At 58.3% G+C, this 11,634-nt stretch overlaps 1 protein-coding gene across 1 annotated transcript in view; it reads right to left on the bottom strand.

The window, feature by feature from the left end:
• Positions 1–758: 758 nt before the first annotated feature.
• Positions 759–11,634, bottom strand: part of LOC114071175 (collagen alpha-1(I) chain-like) — a gene marked incomplete at its 5' end in the record, with an annotated part of 49,022 nt that continues 38,146 nt past the window's right edge. The window contains 27 exons of the mRNA XM_027908910.1: positions 759–1,136; positions 1,516–1,704; positions 1,946–2,026; positions 2,262–2,368; positions 2,650–2,815; positions 3,069–3,131; positions 3,290–3,343; positions 3,516–3,533; positions 3,654–3,707; positions 3,856–3,909; positions 3,989–4,042; positions 5,124–5,177; positions 5,822–5,875; positions 6,125–6,178; positions 6,357–6,410; positions 6,762–6,815; positions 7,065–7,118; positions 7,262–7,315; positions 7,486–7,593; positions 8,457–8,510; positions 8,888–8,941; positions 9,157–9,210; positions 9,390–9,443; positions 9,736–9,843; positions 10,140–10,193; positions 10,799–10,906; positions 11,196–11,249. Of these exons, the coding sequence (XP_027764711.1) occupies positions 987–1,136; positions 1,516–1,704; positions 1,946–2,026; positions 2,262–2,368; positions 2,650–2,815; positions 3,069–3,131; positions 3,290–3,343; positions 3,516–3,533; positions 3,654–3,707; positions 3,856–3,909; positions 3,989–4,042; positions 5,124–5,177; positions 5,822–5,875; positions 6,125–6,178; positions 6,357–6,410; positions 6,762–6,815; positions 7,065–7,118; positions 7,262–7,315; positions 7,486–7,593; positions 8,457–8,510; positions 8,888–8,941; positions 9,157–9,210; positions 9,390–9,443; positions 9,736–9,843; positions 10,140–10,193; positions 10,799–10,906; positions 11,196–11,249 (2,016 nt within the window). The remainder of the gene's footprint in view (positions 1,137–1,515; positions 1,705–1,945; positions 2,027–2,261; positions 2,369–2,649; positions 2,816–3,068; positions 3,132–3,289; positions 3,344–3,515; positions 3,534–3,653; positions 3,708–3,855; positions 3,910–3,988; positions 4,043–5,123; positions 5,178–5,821; positions 5,876–6,124; positions 6,179–6,356; positions 6,411–6,761; positions 6,816–7,064; positions 7,119–7,261; positions 7,316–7,485; positions 7,594–8,456; positions 8,511–8,887; positions 8,942–9,156; positions 9,211–9,389; positions 9,444–9,735; positions 9,844–10,139; positions 10,194–10,798; positions 10,907–11,195; positions 11,250–11,634) is intronic.

Below are 11,634 nucleotides of genomic sequence, written 5' to 3'. Positions count from 1 at the left end.
CCCAAGTGCCAGCAGGTGCCCACAAAGGTACCCAGTGTTTGCCAGGGGATTTGTGTATCTCTCCCGGTTTGGGAAGGAAATACAGGGTTACAGGCAAAACACTGCTTTGGGTAGTGAGCGAATTTCTCCTTACAGGTGGAACTGGAGTTACTCAGGGTGTGTTTGCTCCTTGAAGTAAGAAAAAATACTGGAGAAACCTACAAATGTGCTAGTTCTCTTTAAAATATTTCAAAAGTTTCCATTGAAAAGAAACAAATTTTTTTTGGCAGCCACAGCTCCTGTGGGTTGCGGCCTGCAAGGCTGGAGAGGTGGGGACTGTGCATGTGCAAAAACACAGTGGAAAATGCTGCAAAAGTGACCAATTTGTGCAAAAAATATAATAATTTTAAAAATGATGTGTTTTTTCCCATGTTCTGCTGGTTGCCATTCTCTGCCCAGAGATTGGAATTGAACTTTCCTTTTGCAGTCTGATGCACAAGGTCTGTCTGCAGCATCCAGAGAAGTGCCAGCCCCTTGGCACTGCCTGCCCCCTGCCCACACCACAGCCTGACTGGGCTTCTCAGACAGGTCCTGGGGAAATGAGGCTCCAAGTGTTTGTGCACTTGACCCTGGCAAAGAAAAGCCCCTTTCCTGCCCCTCCTCCCAAGCTGGCTGTAGTTTTGCTCATTGTTTTTTTCTTTTCTGTAAGCAGACAGTTCCCAGTGCTTACAATTATACAAACCTCCCCCAAGCAGTCATTAAATCAGCACCTTCTCATATATAATATATACATATATAATATATATATATAATTTATAGAGAAACGACTTCTGTAAACAATATTCTTCTATTCCAGAAGGCAGTGTAGTCCGTGGCGTAATGCAGCTACAAACACGGATATCTCGGAGAGAACCTGCAGCTCCGGGGAGGGGGCCACCCCCAGCCCCCACAGGATGGCTCTTGGGCGGGGAGGGAACCGGCTTGGCTCGGTATGGGCGGCACCAGTTTCAGCTGAAGCAAACTGGTCCGACTGTGAAACCAAACTGGTGCGAGGCGTCGCCGTCGTGAAACACCGCCAGGTCCCGCAGGGGCAGCAGCGACAGCTCCTCCGTGCTGAACTGGAAGATGGTGTCGGTGATGGAGGACTCGTTGTCCAGCTGAAAGGAGCACAAAGGGGCAGCTGAGGGACACCAAAATCCTCAAGGAGCCTCTCAGAGCACCCGCTGTCTCCTTGCGGGGTCCTTGATAAGACACAGCAGCCCGGGGGATGGAAAGTGTCCATCCCCAGCACTTCCCGGCTTTTCCAGCCAGTGACCTCCCCCGTGTCCACCTCACCCCCTGCCACATCCCAGCCCGCTCCCAAAAGCCACGGCAGCTCCTCGGCCCAAGGGATGCTCTCCATGCCCATCCCACCGGGTGAAGCCTCATCCCCCAGCTCTATTCCAAACTTCGGGAGTGCAAACACACTCCCAGGGGCTCTGCGAGTGTCGGGAGGCTCTTCCAGGCACAGCCAAGGTGCGCCAGGGCCGGGCTTACCAGGCAGCCCTGCAGGCTGGCTGCATAGCTCTGCTCCCGGGAGTCGGCCAGGAAGCGGATTTCCTTGTCGGGCTGCGGGTGGTCCCGCTCGGGGGCCGGTCTGCAGGAGTAGGACACCTTCTGGGTGGCCAGGCTGCTGTGCAGCCGCAGGAAACGGAGCTGCACCGGGCTGGCCCCCCTGTATTCCAGCTGCAGGGACAACGGGAGAGAAAACCGGGAAGCGGGGGCTGCTCGGAGCGTTCCCAAAATGGGCAGGATTCAGCTGCTGAGGCGCTGATTTGGAGTCCCTTGCAGGAGGAGGTGTCACATCCCACTGTGCACAGCCAGGGTGGCCTGGGTGCTGCCCAGCACAGCGGGATGGGCACCAGGACAGCCCTGACCCCACGAGAGGGGCTCCGTGTCCCCCGGGCTGTTCCAGCCGGGCACTCACCAGGAAGCCCCCGGGCAGGGTGCTGAACCACTCAAAGGTGCCCTCCGAGCTGTAGGTGCTCAGCCAAGCCTTGATGGGGACCTGTGGGGAGCAGGGACCGTGCCATGCTGTCCCAGCAGGTAACAGTGGCACTGCCAGCACCAGGAGCAAGCATACAACCCACATATGTGCCCTGTCCCTGCAGCCTGGGCACACACCGTGACCAGGATCCTCCCCCCAAACTCCTGGACACAACACAGTCTCTCTCCAGCCCCACCAACCCTCATCCTCACCCACCCCAAGGGGTAACACGGGGCCACCAAAAGCCACCCCATACCTGGTTGTGGATGGGGGCTATGCAGGTCTCCCCTCCTGCTGTGAAGTTGCAGAAAGCCACCAGCGCGTCCTGGGGGCTGCCCTGGTTGGGGTCGATGTAGTACTGCCCTGTAGGGAGTCAGAGGGGAGCTCCTGGCACCCGGGGTTTGGCACAGGGAGGGTGCCACACAAGGCCACCCACCCCAGCTGGTGGCACATCCCCGGCTGCCACCTCCATCCAGCCTGGCTGCCAGCCCCTTTCTCCAGGGATGCCCATGAAACCCAACTGGGCTCATTCCCCAAATCCTTATTCCCTCTTCATTGCAAAGAGCTGCCTGTCCCTGCACAGGCTCTGGAGAGCTGGACAGACCCAGGAGCCAATGGTGGGGACCCCACATGCCCCCTGGTACCATCAGGCAGGCTGGGGTGTGCCAGCAGCAGCTCCTTGCAGGTGGTTGCTGGGTTGGTTTTGGTGCCATTGGGGTGCTCAACGAGGGCTTGGAGCTCCTGGTTCAGGGTGTCCAGCAGAGCCCAGACTGCAGTGTAGTTCAGGTGGTTGGAGGAATAAATGAGGTGCTAAAAGAGGGGGACATATCCAAGGTGACCTTAGCTCCCCTCTCTCATTTTGGCCAGGAGCACCCTCAGGTGCTGAGGGAGGGGACGGGACGTGCAGGGGACAAGGACGAGCGTGGCGGGAGAGAGATCAACAACATCTGCTTGGTCCTTGTGCACAGGGGACCTCAGAAGCAGCAGGACATGGGACAATATCCCTGCCAGCCCCTTCCCTCCACGGGTGGCACCCACCAAAAGAGGATGGGAAGTCCCTCACCTGCAGCTCCTCCTGGGACAGCACCAGTGCGGGCCCGCTGGGACCAGGGGGGCCAGTGAGACCCTGGGTGACAGTGACAGTGCTGGTGACATTGGCTGCTGCCCATCACGCTGGCAGCTCCTCTGACACCGCCAGCAGGGTGGCGTGGCGTGGCAGGACCTCACTGCCCCAAATTTGGGGCAGGAAGGGACCCGAGTTTTGGTGATGGAGGCTCCACTTACCGGCATTCCCGGCGTGCCCCTGGGGCCCGGCAGTCCCGGGAAGCCCCTCAGCCCCTGCCCGAGGATGAGGTGGAAAGAGGGAAGGGAAGCAAAGGGTGGAGCTGCTGCTGTGCTGAGCTGCACCCCAGGGTCCCCACGGGGCCCCCTGCACCCCAAGGGGCAGGAAGGAGGGCAGGGCACTCTGTGACAGGGCTGATCCCGGCCCCAGGCACTCCCCACTACTTACTTTGGGTCCAGACAAGCCCTGGAAGGAAAGGACAAGGTCCAGCTGAGCGGGAGGCAGGGGGGATCAAAGACTCATCCCAGTGTAGCCCCTGTGGGGCCGGGAGTGAACCCAAACCTGCCGGGAGGGTGAAGGACTCACCGGTGTCCCGGGAATACCAGGGTGTCCCCGTGGGCCAGGGGGGCCAGTGTCACCCTGCAAAGGCACTAAAGGTGGTCAGGGCACTGCAAGGGGCATCCTTCCAAAACACAATCCCCTCCCCACAGATTTGGCATGGAAAAATTATTAATTCACCCCAAACACTCATGTCAGTCCCTGACATCCCTCTCCATCCTTCCCTTACCTGTTTTCCCTTGGGTCCTGGCCTCCCAGGGACGCCATGGGGTCCTGGCTTGCCCTAGGAGACGTGGCAGGATGTCACACAGGGTGAAAAGGGACCAGAGGGAGGAAGGAAAAGAGACAAAACTATCCCCCACCTTGAAGCCATCGTCCCCTTGCTGGCCCAGGTCGCCAATGCTGCCCTTCTCACCCTAAAACAGAGGCAGGGAAAGCTCTGGGGACAAAGAGAGGGGCAGAACCCCCCAGGACACCAGCCTGGGTGGGGGGCTCTGCCCTGCAGGGTGGGTTTTGGGACCCTTGCTCTGGTTACCCATCAGTGGTGGGCAGTGGAGGGTTTGCTGCCTGCCCTTGGCAGGAGGTACCAGCCTGGGGATATTTCCCAGAGCCAAACATCTCCTGGCCTCTAACAAGTGGCTGGAAATGAGAAGCTCCCAGTTATTGGGAATGCAAAATTTCCCAATGCTGGCTGCAAAATTTCTGCAGGAAAACCCCCCACCAAACCAAACAAACCCCCAAACACCCATCCTTTGGGTTCAGAATTAGCTGCACTCTCATTGCTGGGGTGGGAAGCAGTGGGATGGATGATGCTCAGCTGCCAAAATGAAAGCATATTTTATCCCAGACTAAAATATGTCTCAGGAAAACCTCGGAATTTCCCAGGAAACACTTTCAGGAAATAAAGAAACGTGCTGAAATGTGGTGGGAGCAGGGGACAAACCCCAGGCCAGGCTGCCACAGCCTCCCCTCTGCCAGCACTTCAGGCACTGTCCTTCAGCTTCTGCTGCTGCTCACTGAGCTCCCAACGAATAAAGGCTTTATTGATTCCCAGGGTTTCATTTTCCTGAGGGATGTGAGCAGCTCCCCAGCACCAGGGACTGATTGTCGCTCTTATTTATGGCTGTGGGGATGAGGGATGGGATGGTGAGGATGTGCTTGGCTTCTCAAGCCGAGAGTAGACCCATTAGCTCCTCAGGAATGGCACCGAGGAGGTTTGTGCTGCATCAGCATCACTGCTGAGAGCAGGGGATTAAAAGACAGATTTAAAATGTTGGTGCTGCTCTTGCAACTCCAGGAGGATGGAGAGGCTGGAAAAGGACCTGGTTTGGGAGCAAATCTAAAGATTCCACCTCGCATCAGCTGGGGACATGACGGTCAACCCCCAGAGAAGGATGCTGTAGCCATCAGGGTGCAACAAGAGGGGGAATAAATGATGCCATCCAGCAAATGAAACACTACCCAGGGTTTCCACCGTGGCCAGAACGTGTCACCCACCTTGTGCCCTTTGGGTCCAGGGTCTCCTTTCATGCCCTTCAGCCCTGGGATGCCCTAAAGAGAGGATCATCACCCTGTGGCTCAGCTGCTCCCTGGCAAGGGGGGACCTCACCACAGCTGAGGCTGCTGCCAGGATTTTAAGAATTTCAGGCATTTTTAGAGAATTCGAGGCGTTTTTCTCATCTTTAGAAACTTTGAGGTGTTTCCCTCAGCTTGTCTTTGATTTTTGCTTGTGGGAGGATCCCCCAGCAAACCCCACTGGAAAACGCAGTTCAGGCGCCTTGGATCTCCCTGGATTTCTTTGGTGAAGTTGCCAAAGTTGGGATTTTTTTATTTTTAAAGGGAGGAAAAAAGGATTTCTAGTAGTTAAAAGAAATATTTGAGGTGGGTTTTTTTTATGTTAGCCAATGCTGGTCACAGCTGGTCCCTCCAGCCAGGGCAGCTCTCTGGGAAGGTGAGCACAAGTGCTCAGCATCACAAACTTCCCTGCAAGGGAAGGGTTTGGCCTCCAGAGCCATATGTTGGGATTTGCCTGACTGCACACACTCCTGGGAGGAGAATGCAGGAGGAGATGGATGAACCACCCAAAAACCTCACTTGTTTTAAATGGGTCTGCAATTTGGGTGTCCACAGAGCTGGGCCATGCAGTGGTGCCCATGGGAGCAGCAGCACCCCAAACCCCCCGTGCTGATACTCACATAGGGTCCCTGGGGGCCCTGGGGTCCTTGAAGCCCTTTGACACCTGGGTAGCCCTGAAATACAGAAGTGAGAAGCCCTGGTTGGTGTGCCCAGGGGTGTGGGGTGATGCTGCAGTGCCCCACGAGGGGCTGGGGGTGTGGGAGACCCCCCCATAGGGCTGGGAGAGACGAGGGACACAGAGCCCTCCAGCTGCATTGGTTTATCCTCTTCTAATCCAGGGGCTCAAGTGGGAGCCCCCCTGGTTTGGTAGCACCCCCAAAGTGCCAGGGCAGCTCTCACCCTGGGGGGCAGAGCCAACCTACCTTGTGCCCCCGGGGACCCCGTGGGGGCTGGTGGCCCATCTTGCCTCTCTTGCCCTGGGAACAACGGATCAAAGGCTCAGGAGCAATTCCAAAATAATCCAGCCACCCCTGGGCCCCCTCGCTATCCCTCCAGGGATTTGAGCCCCCAGCAAACCAGGGCTCCTCTGGAAAAACCTCCCCAAAAATCTCCCTGCCTGCTGCCACCCTCCCTGGGGACAACAGTGCCACTTACCCGTCTGCCAGCTTCTCCAGGGACCCCTCCTCGCCCTTCCTGCCCCACGTCGCCCTGGGGGAAGAAGAGATGGCAGATGTGGGTCTCCAGCAGCTCGGCCACATCCCAGCCCAGGCCTGCATGGAAGTGGGGACACAGCTCACCAGGCACTGGGGGAAGGACACCAAGGTCCCCTGAACCCCCCTCCAAGGGCATCTGAGCCAGGGGGGATGCAGCTCTAGGGGCCTGAGCTGGGGAGATGTGCCAGCCCCTCACCCAAAAACCAGCCAAGGCAGCCCAAGGGCATCCTGTGTTTGCCAGGTCCCTCCAGCTTCCCTCTGGGTTCTCTCCGTGATCCAAAATGGGATTGACCAGCTCAGGCTCAGCCACCCCCTGCCAGCCCCACAGGAGGATTTTTGGGGGTACCTTTTCTCCTTTGTGACCTTTCCATCCTTTAGGACCAGCTTGTCCCGGAGAGCCCTACAATCCCGAAGGAGAAGGAAAGCCCTGTGTGAGGAAGCTGTGCCAGGGATGCCCCTCTCGGCCTCCCTGCCCACCAGCTGACCTAGGAGGATGCTTCAAGCTGGAACCTTCCCAGGAGAGAAAGGTGGGCAGGATGGGGCTGTGGGGGGAGATGCTGCCCGTGTGGGACCTCACCACATCCAGGAGATCCCAGCACTCCAGTGCCCCTGGCAGGGAGAACCAGCACAGCCCCATCCCACCCCTCACCATTTGTCCTGGTTTCCCTGGCTTGCCTGGCTCCCCTTTTGCACCCACCAGGCCCTAAGAAAGAGAACAAAATTCAACCCAAATGCAAAGAATAAGTTCTTAAGGTTACTCACGCCAATCCAGGGCAGGTCTGGGCACAGACCTGGGGGGTGAGCAAAGCTGGAGCAGGGAATGGGGCAGCAGAGGAGCCCACTCACCTCGATGCCACTCAGTCCCGTAGTTCCAGCTTCGCCCGGGGGCCCAAGAGAACCCTGAGGTCATTTGGGGACAAAAGTGGCATCAGGGAAGGCAGGGGGGAAAGGGCACAGCACCTGCCCTGCCCTGGGAACTGGACTCGGGGTTGTTATCCCCTCTAGTGCTGGAGCTGTGCCAGGGAATGTCCCCACTGTGGGAATGCCCTGCTGGCACAGGGAGGAGTTACCTGCTGGCCTGGCTTCCCCTTGGTGCCCATCACTCCTCTGGCTCCTTCATGCCCGGTGTATCCCCGGAGCCCGGGGGCACCTGCCAGCCCCTGAGCCCCTGCTGAGCCCTGGGGGGCACAGAAATGGGGGCACTGCTCACCCAGCCCCCCTGGAGCAGGGTCTGAGCAGCCCCCTCTCTTTGCAATTTTCCCCCTGGAGCTCATTCCACATCTCAGCCTCTCCCAGCAAGGACAGTCCCCCCAGGTAAGGGAGTTTGCTTCATTGAGATGTGCTTTAGGGTCTGGAGTGACAGCACAAGGGGGAATGGCTTCAAACTGCCACAGGGCAGAGTGAGATGGGATATTGAGAAGGAAATTCTTCCCTGTGAGGGTGGGCAGGCCCTGGCACAGGTTGCCCAGAGAAGCTGTGGCTGCCCCTGGATCCCTGGAAGTGTCCAAGGCCAGGTTGGAGCAACCTGGGCTAGTGGGAGATGTCCCTGCCTGTGGCAGGGGGTGGGATGAGATGAGCTTTAAGGTCCTTCCGACCCAAACCAGTCTGGGATTCTGGGATTCCATGACAAGGGCGTGTCTTGCCTGGGCACAACGGCACTGCAAGATGGGAAAACTGGGATGCAAATGGGATTTATCCTGCAGCTGAGCTCAGAGCACTGACATCACACCTGTGGCTCTGTGTGTGTCACCACCATGACCAGAACACCCATCCTGGGGCAGCACAGGCTGTTCCTGGGCACTGGGAGGCTCCAGGGAAGGGGGAAAACAAGAGCCCTGCTATGTTAAAATTCCTTTAGGGAGCTTTGGCTCTGGGAAACTCAAGGAAATGATGCCTCAGTTACAAAACCACAGCAGGGCAGGAGTCAGAAGCCATGGCTGGCACCTGGGCTGGCAGAGACACAGCCCCAGCCCCAGGCTCTGCTGCTCCATCCCAAAATGCCACCAAACCTCTTTGCCAGGGAAGTTTGGCTGGTTCTCACCGCTGGACCGGGCTTGCCACTGTCTCCCTTCACTCCATCATCTCCAGCAAGTCCCTGTGGGGATGTTGGGGGTTTAGGATAAGCCCATCCCCACCATGTCCTTCACCTCTGGGGGTACTTTGAGCATCCTCCCCCCTCACACCACGCTCAGCTGGCCAAGGAAGCACCAGGGACACCTGGGAGGGAACAGATTCCACAGCAGGAATGGGTCTTCCATGAGGCCCCCCTGGGTGACGGACTGAAAGGGTCTCATATCTCCACCCCAAACAACAAAGTACCTCCTGGGAGTCCATGCCAAGGTTTAAAAACCCCTCATGACCCAGGCAGGGAAGGGGCAATAAATCCTTTGGCTTTGGTTTGTGTTGGAAATGGTGGAGAACTGGGAAAGCCTTTGGCAGCTCCCAGCTCTACATCATCCCAGACATCAGTACCTCCAATCCTGCAGCACCAGCAGGTCCATCCATGCCTCGTGGTCCTGGATCTCCCTGGGGAAGAACGGGAAACAGCTCCATCCCTGGAAAACTCCTTCCTTGCCTTGCTGGCTTTGGGTCTCAGGCAGCAAGGCAGGAGTGTCCCATGGCAGGTCCCTCCAGCCCAGTCACCGGTGCCACCACATCCAGCACCAGCAGAGCTTGGGAAAAGGCCAGGGAAGGGGATTCCACTCAGAGATGGAGGGTTGGAACCGTCAATCCCACTGTACCTTCTCTCCCTCAGGACCATCGAGCCCAGGAGGACCTCGGAGTCCTGTCCCACCCTGTTCAGGGTACAAAGGAGCCCCGTTGATTCAGCCCTGCCCAGTGCTCCCAGTCACACACACATCCCCTTCCAGGTCCACGATGGATTTGGAGCCCTGCCCAGTGCTCCCAGTCACACACATCCCCACACCAGGGTTGGTGATGGGTTGAAGGGGAGAAGGGCCGTGATCTGACTTACAAACCATCCTCTGGCTCCAGCAGGTCCTGCAGCTCCAGTAACCCCAACCTGGCCCTGGGACACAGGGAGATGTGCTCAGCAGGCTCCCAGCCCAGCAGGGGCTGGAATTTGGTCAGAGGCAGCTTTATCCTGGACAGCCCCACAAGCCCAAACCATCCTTTTGTGCCAACAAGACCCAAGCTTGGGGTCATGCCCGTGAGATACAAAACTCCCTAATTATGGAGATTTGCCAGTTCCTAGGATTTTCTGCAGTTCCTACAGCCCAAGGTTTCCCCCCTCCAGGGCACCCAGCACCCAGCCTGTGGGGACACTTGGTGAGGCAGCCCCAGCCCCACTCTGTACTTGCCATCAAACCTTCTCGGCCCTTCTCTCCTTTCTGGCCTTTTCCTCCGATTTCCCCTGTGGCAGCTCCTGGCCCAGACACTCCAGGGAGGCCCCTGGGCCCAGCATCACCCTGCTCAGGGATGGACACAGAGGTGTCACCACGAAGGTGGAAAAGGAAAAGCAATCAAATGAGAGTCACTCAGCATGGAGACAAAGTGTTTCACCCCAGCTTTGGGTGCCACAGACAGCAGGTCACCCTGGGGTGCCCAGGAAAGCTCTGAGCCCTGCATTTCCAGGGATCCTCAGCCACGGGGACACCCTTGTCCTGCCCTGTCCCCACTGTGGCACGTGGATCAGCAGAGGGTGAGCAGGTTGTGGGTGTTCCCAGGTGCTGGGAGGGGGGACAGGTTTAGGGACACTCCTCACCTTCCGTCCCCGAGGTCCTGGCTCTCCTGGGTCTCCAACGTCACCGGTGTCACCCTGTCCACAGGGGAACACCCACATCAGCTGCAGTCAGTGGCTGATGTGGTCATGCCCATGAGACATGAAACCCTAATTAAGAAGATTTGACAATTCCTAGGGTTTTCTGCAGCTCCCAGAGCCCAAGGTTTCCCAGTGGGGTGAGCCCTTTCCTGTGGGGACACTGGGTGCCCGGTGGGTGAGGCAGCAAACCTTCTTGGCCCTTCTCTCCTTTATGGTCCCATCCCAGGGCAGGCTAAAACCTGAGCTCTGACTTCCATGGGCTTCTCCACCCTCCTCTGGCCAGGATTTTGGTGCTGGATAGGGCATGGCCTCACAGCTTTGCTGGATCTCAGGGAAAGGTTCTTCCCCCAGAGGGTGGTTGGCACTGAACAGGCTCCCCAGGGCAGTGGGCACAGCCCCAAGGCTGCCAGAGCTGCAGGAGGGTTTGGACAACGCTCTGAGGGACAGGGTGGGATTGCTGGGGTGTCTGTGCAGGGCCAGGAGTTGGACTGGATGGTCCTTGTGGGTCCCTTCCAGCTCAGGACAGTCTGTGGTTCTGTGATTCCCTGGCAGGGGACCCCAGCAGGGATCAGTGACGCCCGTGGGGACAGTCCCACACTTACCTCCTTCCCCTGCTTCCCAGGCCGCCCTGGAGGCCCCTCTGGTCCCTCATCCCCTGGCTCCCCAGGGCTCCCTCTGACACCTGGAGCTCCATGGGTTCCTGCCTCTCCCTGCACAGGATGAACACAAGCAGGGTTATTCTTGGCTGCCTTTCCAGCTGAGCCTGGCTCTGTCCTCCATCATTTTGCACCACACTGGGAAAAGCCCAGTTTTCCTTGTTCCAGGCACCAAGCTTTGATGGGAACTCCCTGCCATTCCCAGCAACACCAATCCCCAGACATGAGGAATCTGGGGAGGGAGGGGGGGTTTAAACAGCCCCCCATGGATTCAGGTGCATCAGCAGGGCCAGGGGAGCCCAGCACCACCCCAGCATCACCCCCAGCACCCCTGGGAACCTACCTGCTCTCCCTTGGGCCCAGGCTGACCCTCCATTCCTGGTGGTCCCGGTGGTCCCTGGGGAGGAAAGACACAGCCCAGCCCTGGCACAGCTCATTTACCCCTCACCAACACAGACCCAGCTTTAACCCTCTGGCTTAGCTGAGGATCAGCAGCCTCCTCCCATCATTTCCCCATCCCTGGAGTGGGAAGGCAGAGGCTGGAGCAGCCCAGCGAGGGGAGGACACGGTTCTCCAGCTGCTGTACCTGCTCACCATCCAGCCCACGGACACCAGCGTCCCCAGGATCTCCCACATCACCCTGGAGAGGACACAGACACCAGGAGAGCCGTGGAGTTCTCCACACAGCTGCCCTGCAGACCCTGCTGTGCAGGAGGGCTTGCAAGGCTCTTCTCCCCCCTTGCACCAGGGGTGTAAACCCCCACCCCTTGCACCAGGGGTGT

This window comes from Empidonax traillii, unplaced genomic scaffold (assembly GCF_003031625.1).
Source record: "Empidonax traillii isolate 1590-97213 ecotype Southwest subspecies unplaced genomic scaffold, ASM303162v1 scaffold1876:size139808, whole genome shotgun sequence".
In the NCBI taxonomy this organism is placed as follows: Eukaryota; Metazoa; Chordata; class Aves; order Passeriformes; family Tyrannidae; genus Empidonax; species Empidonax traillii.
This window is presented reverse-complemented; position numbering and strand designations above follow the sequence as displayed.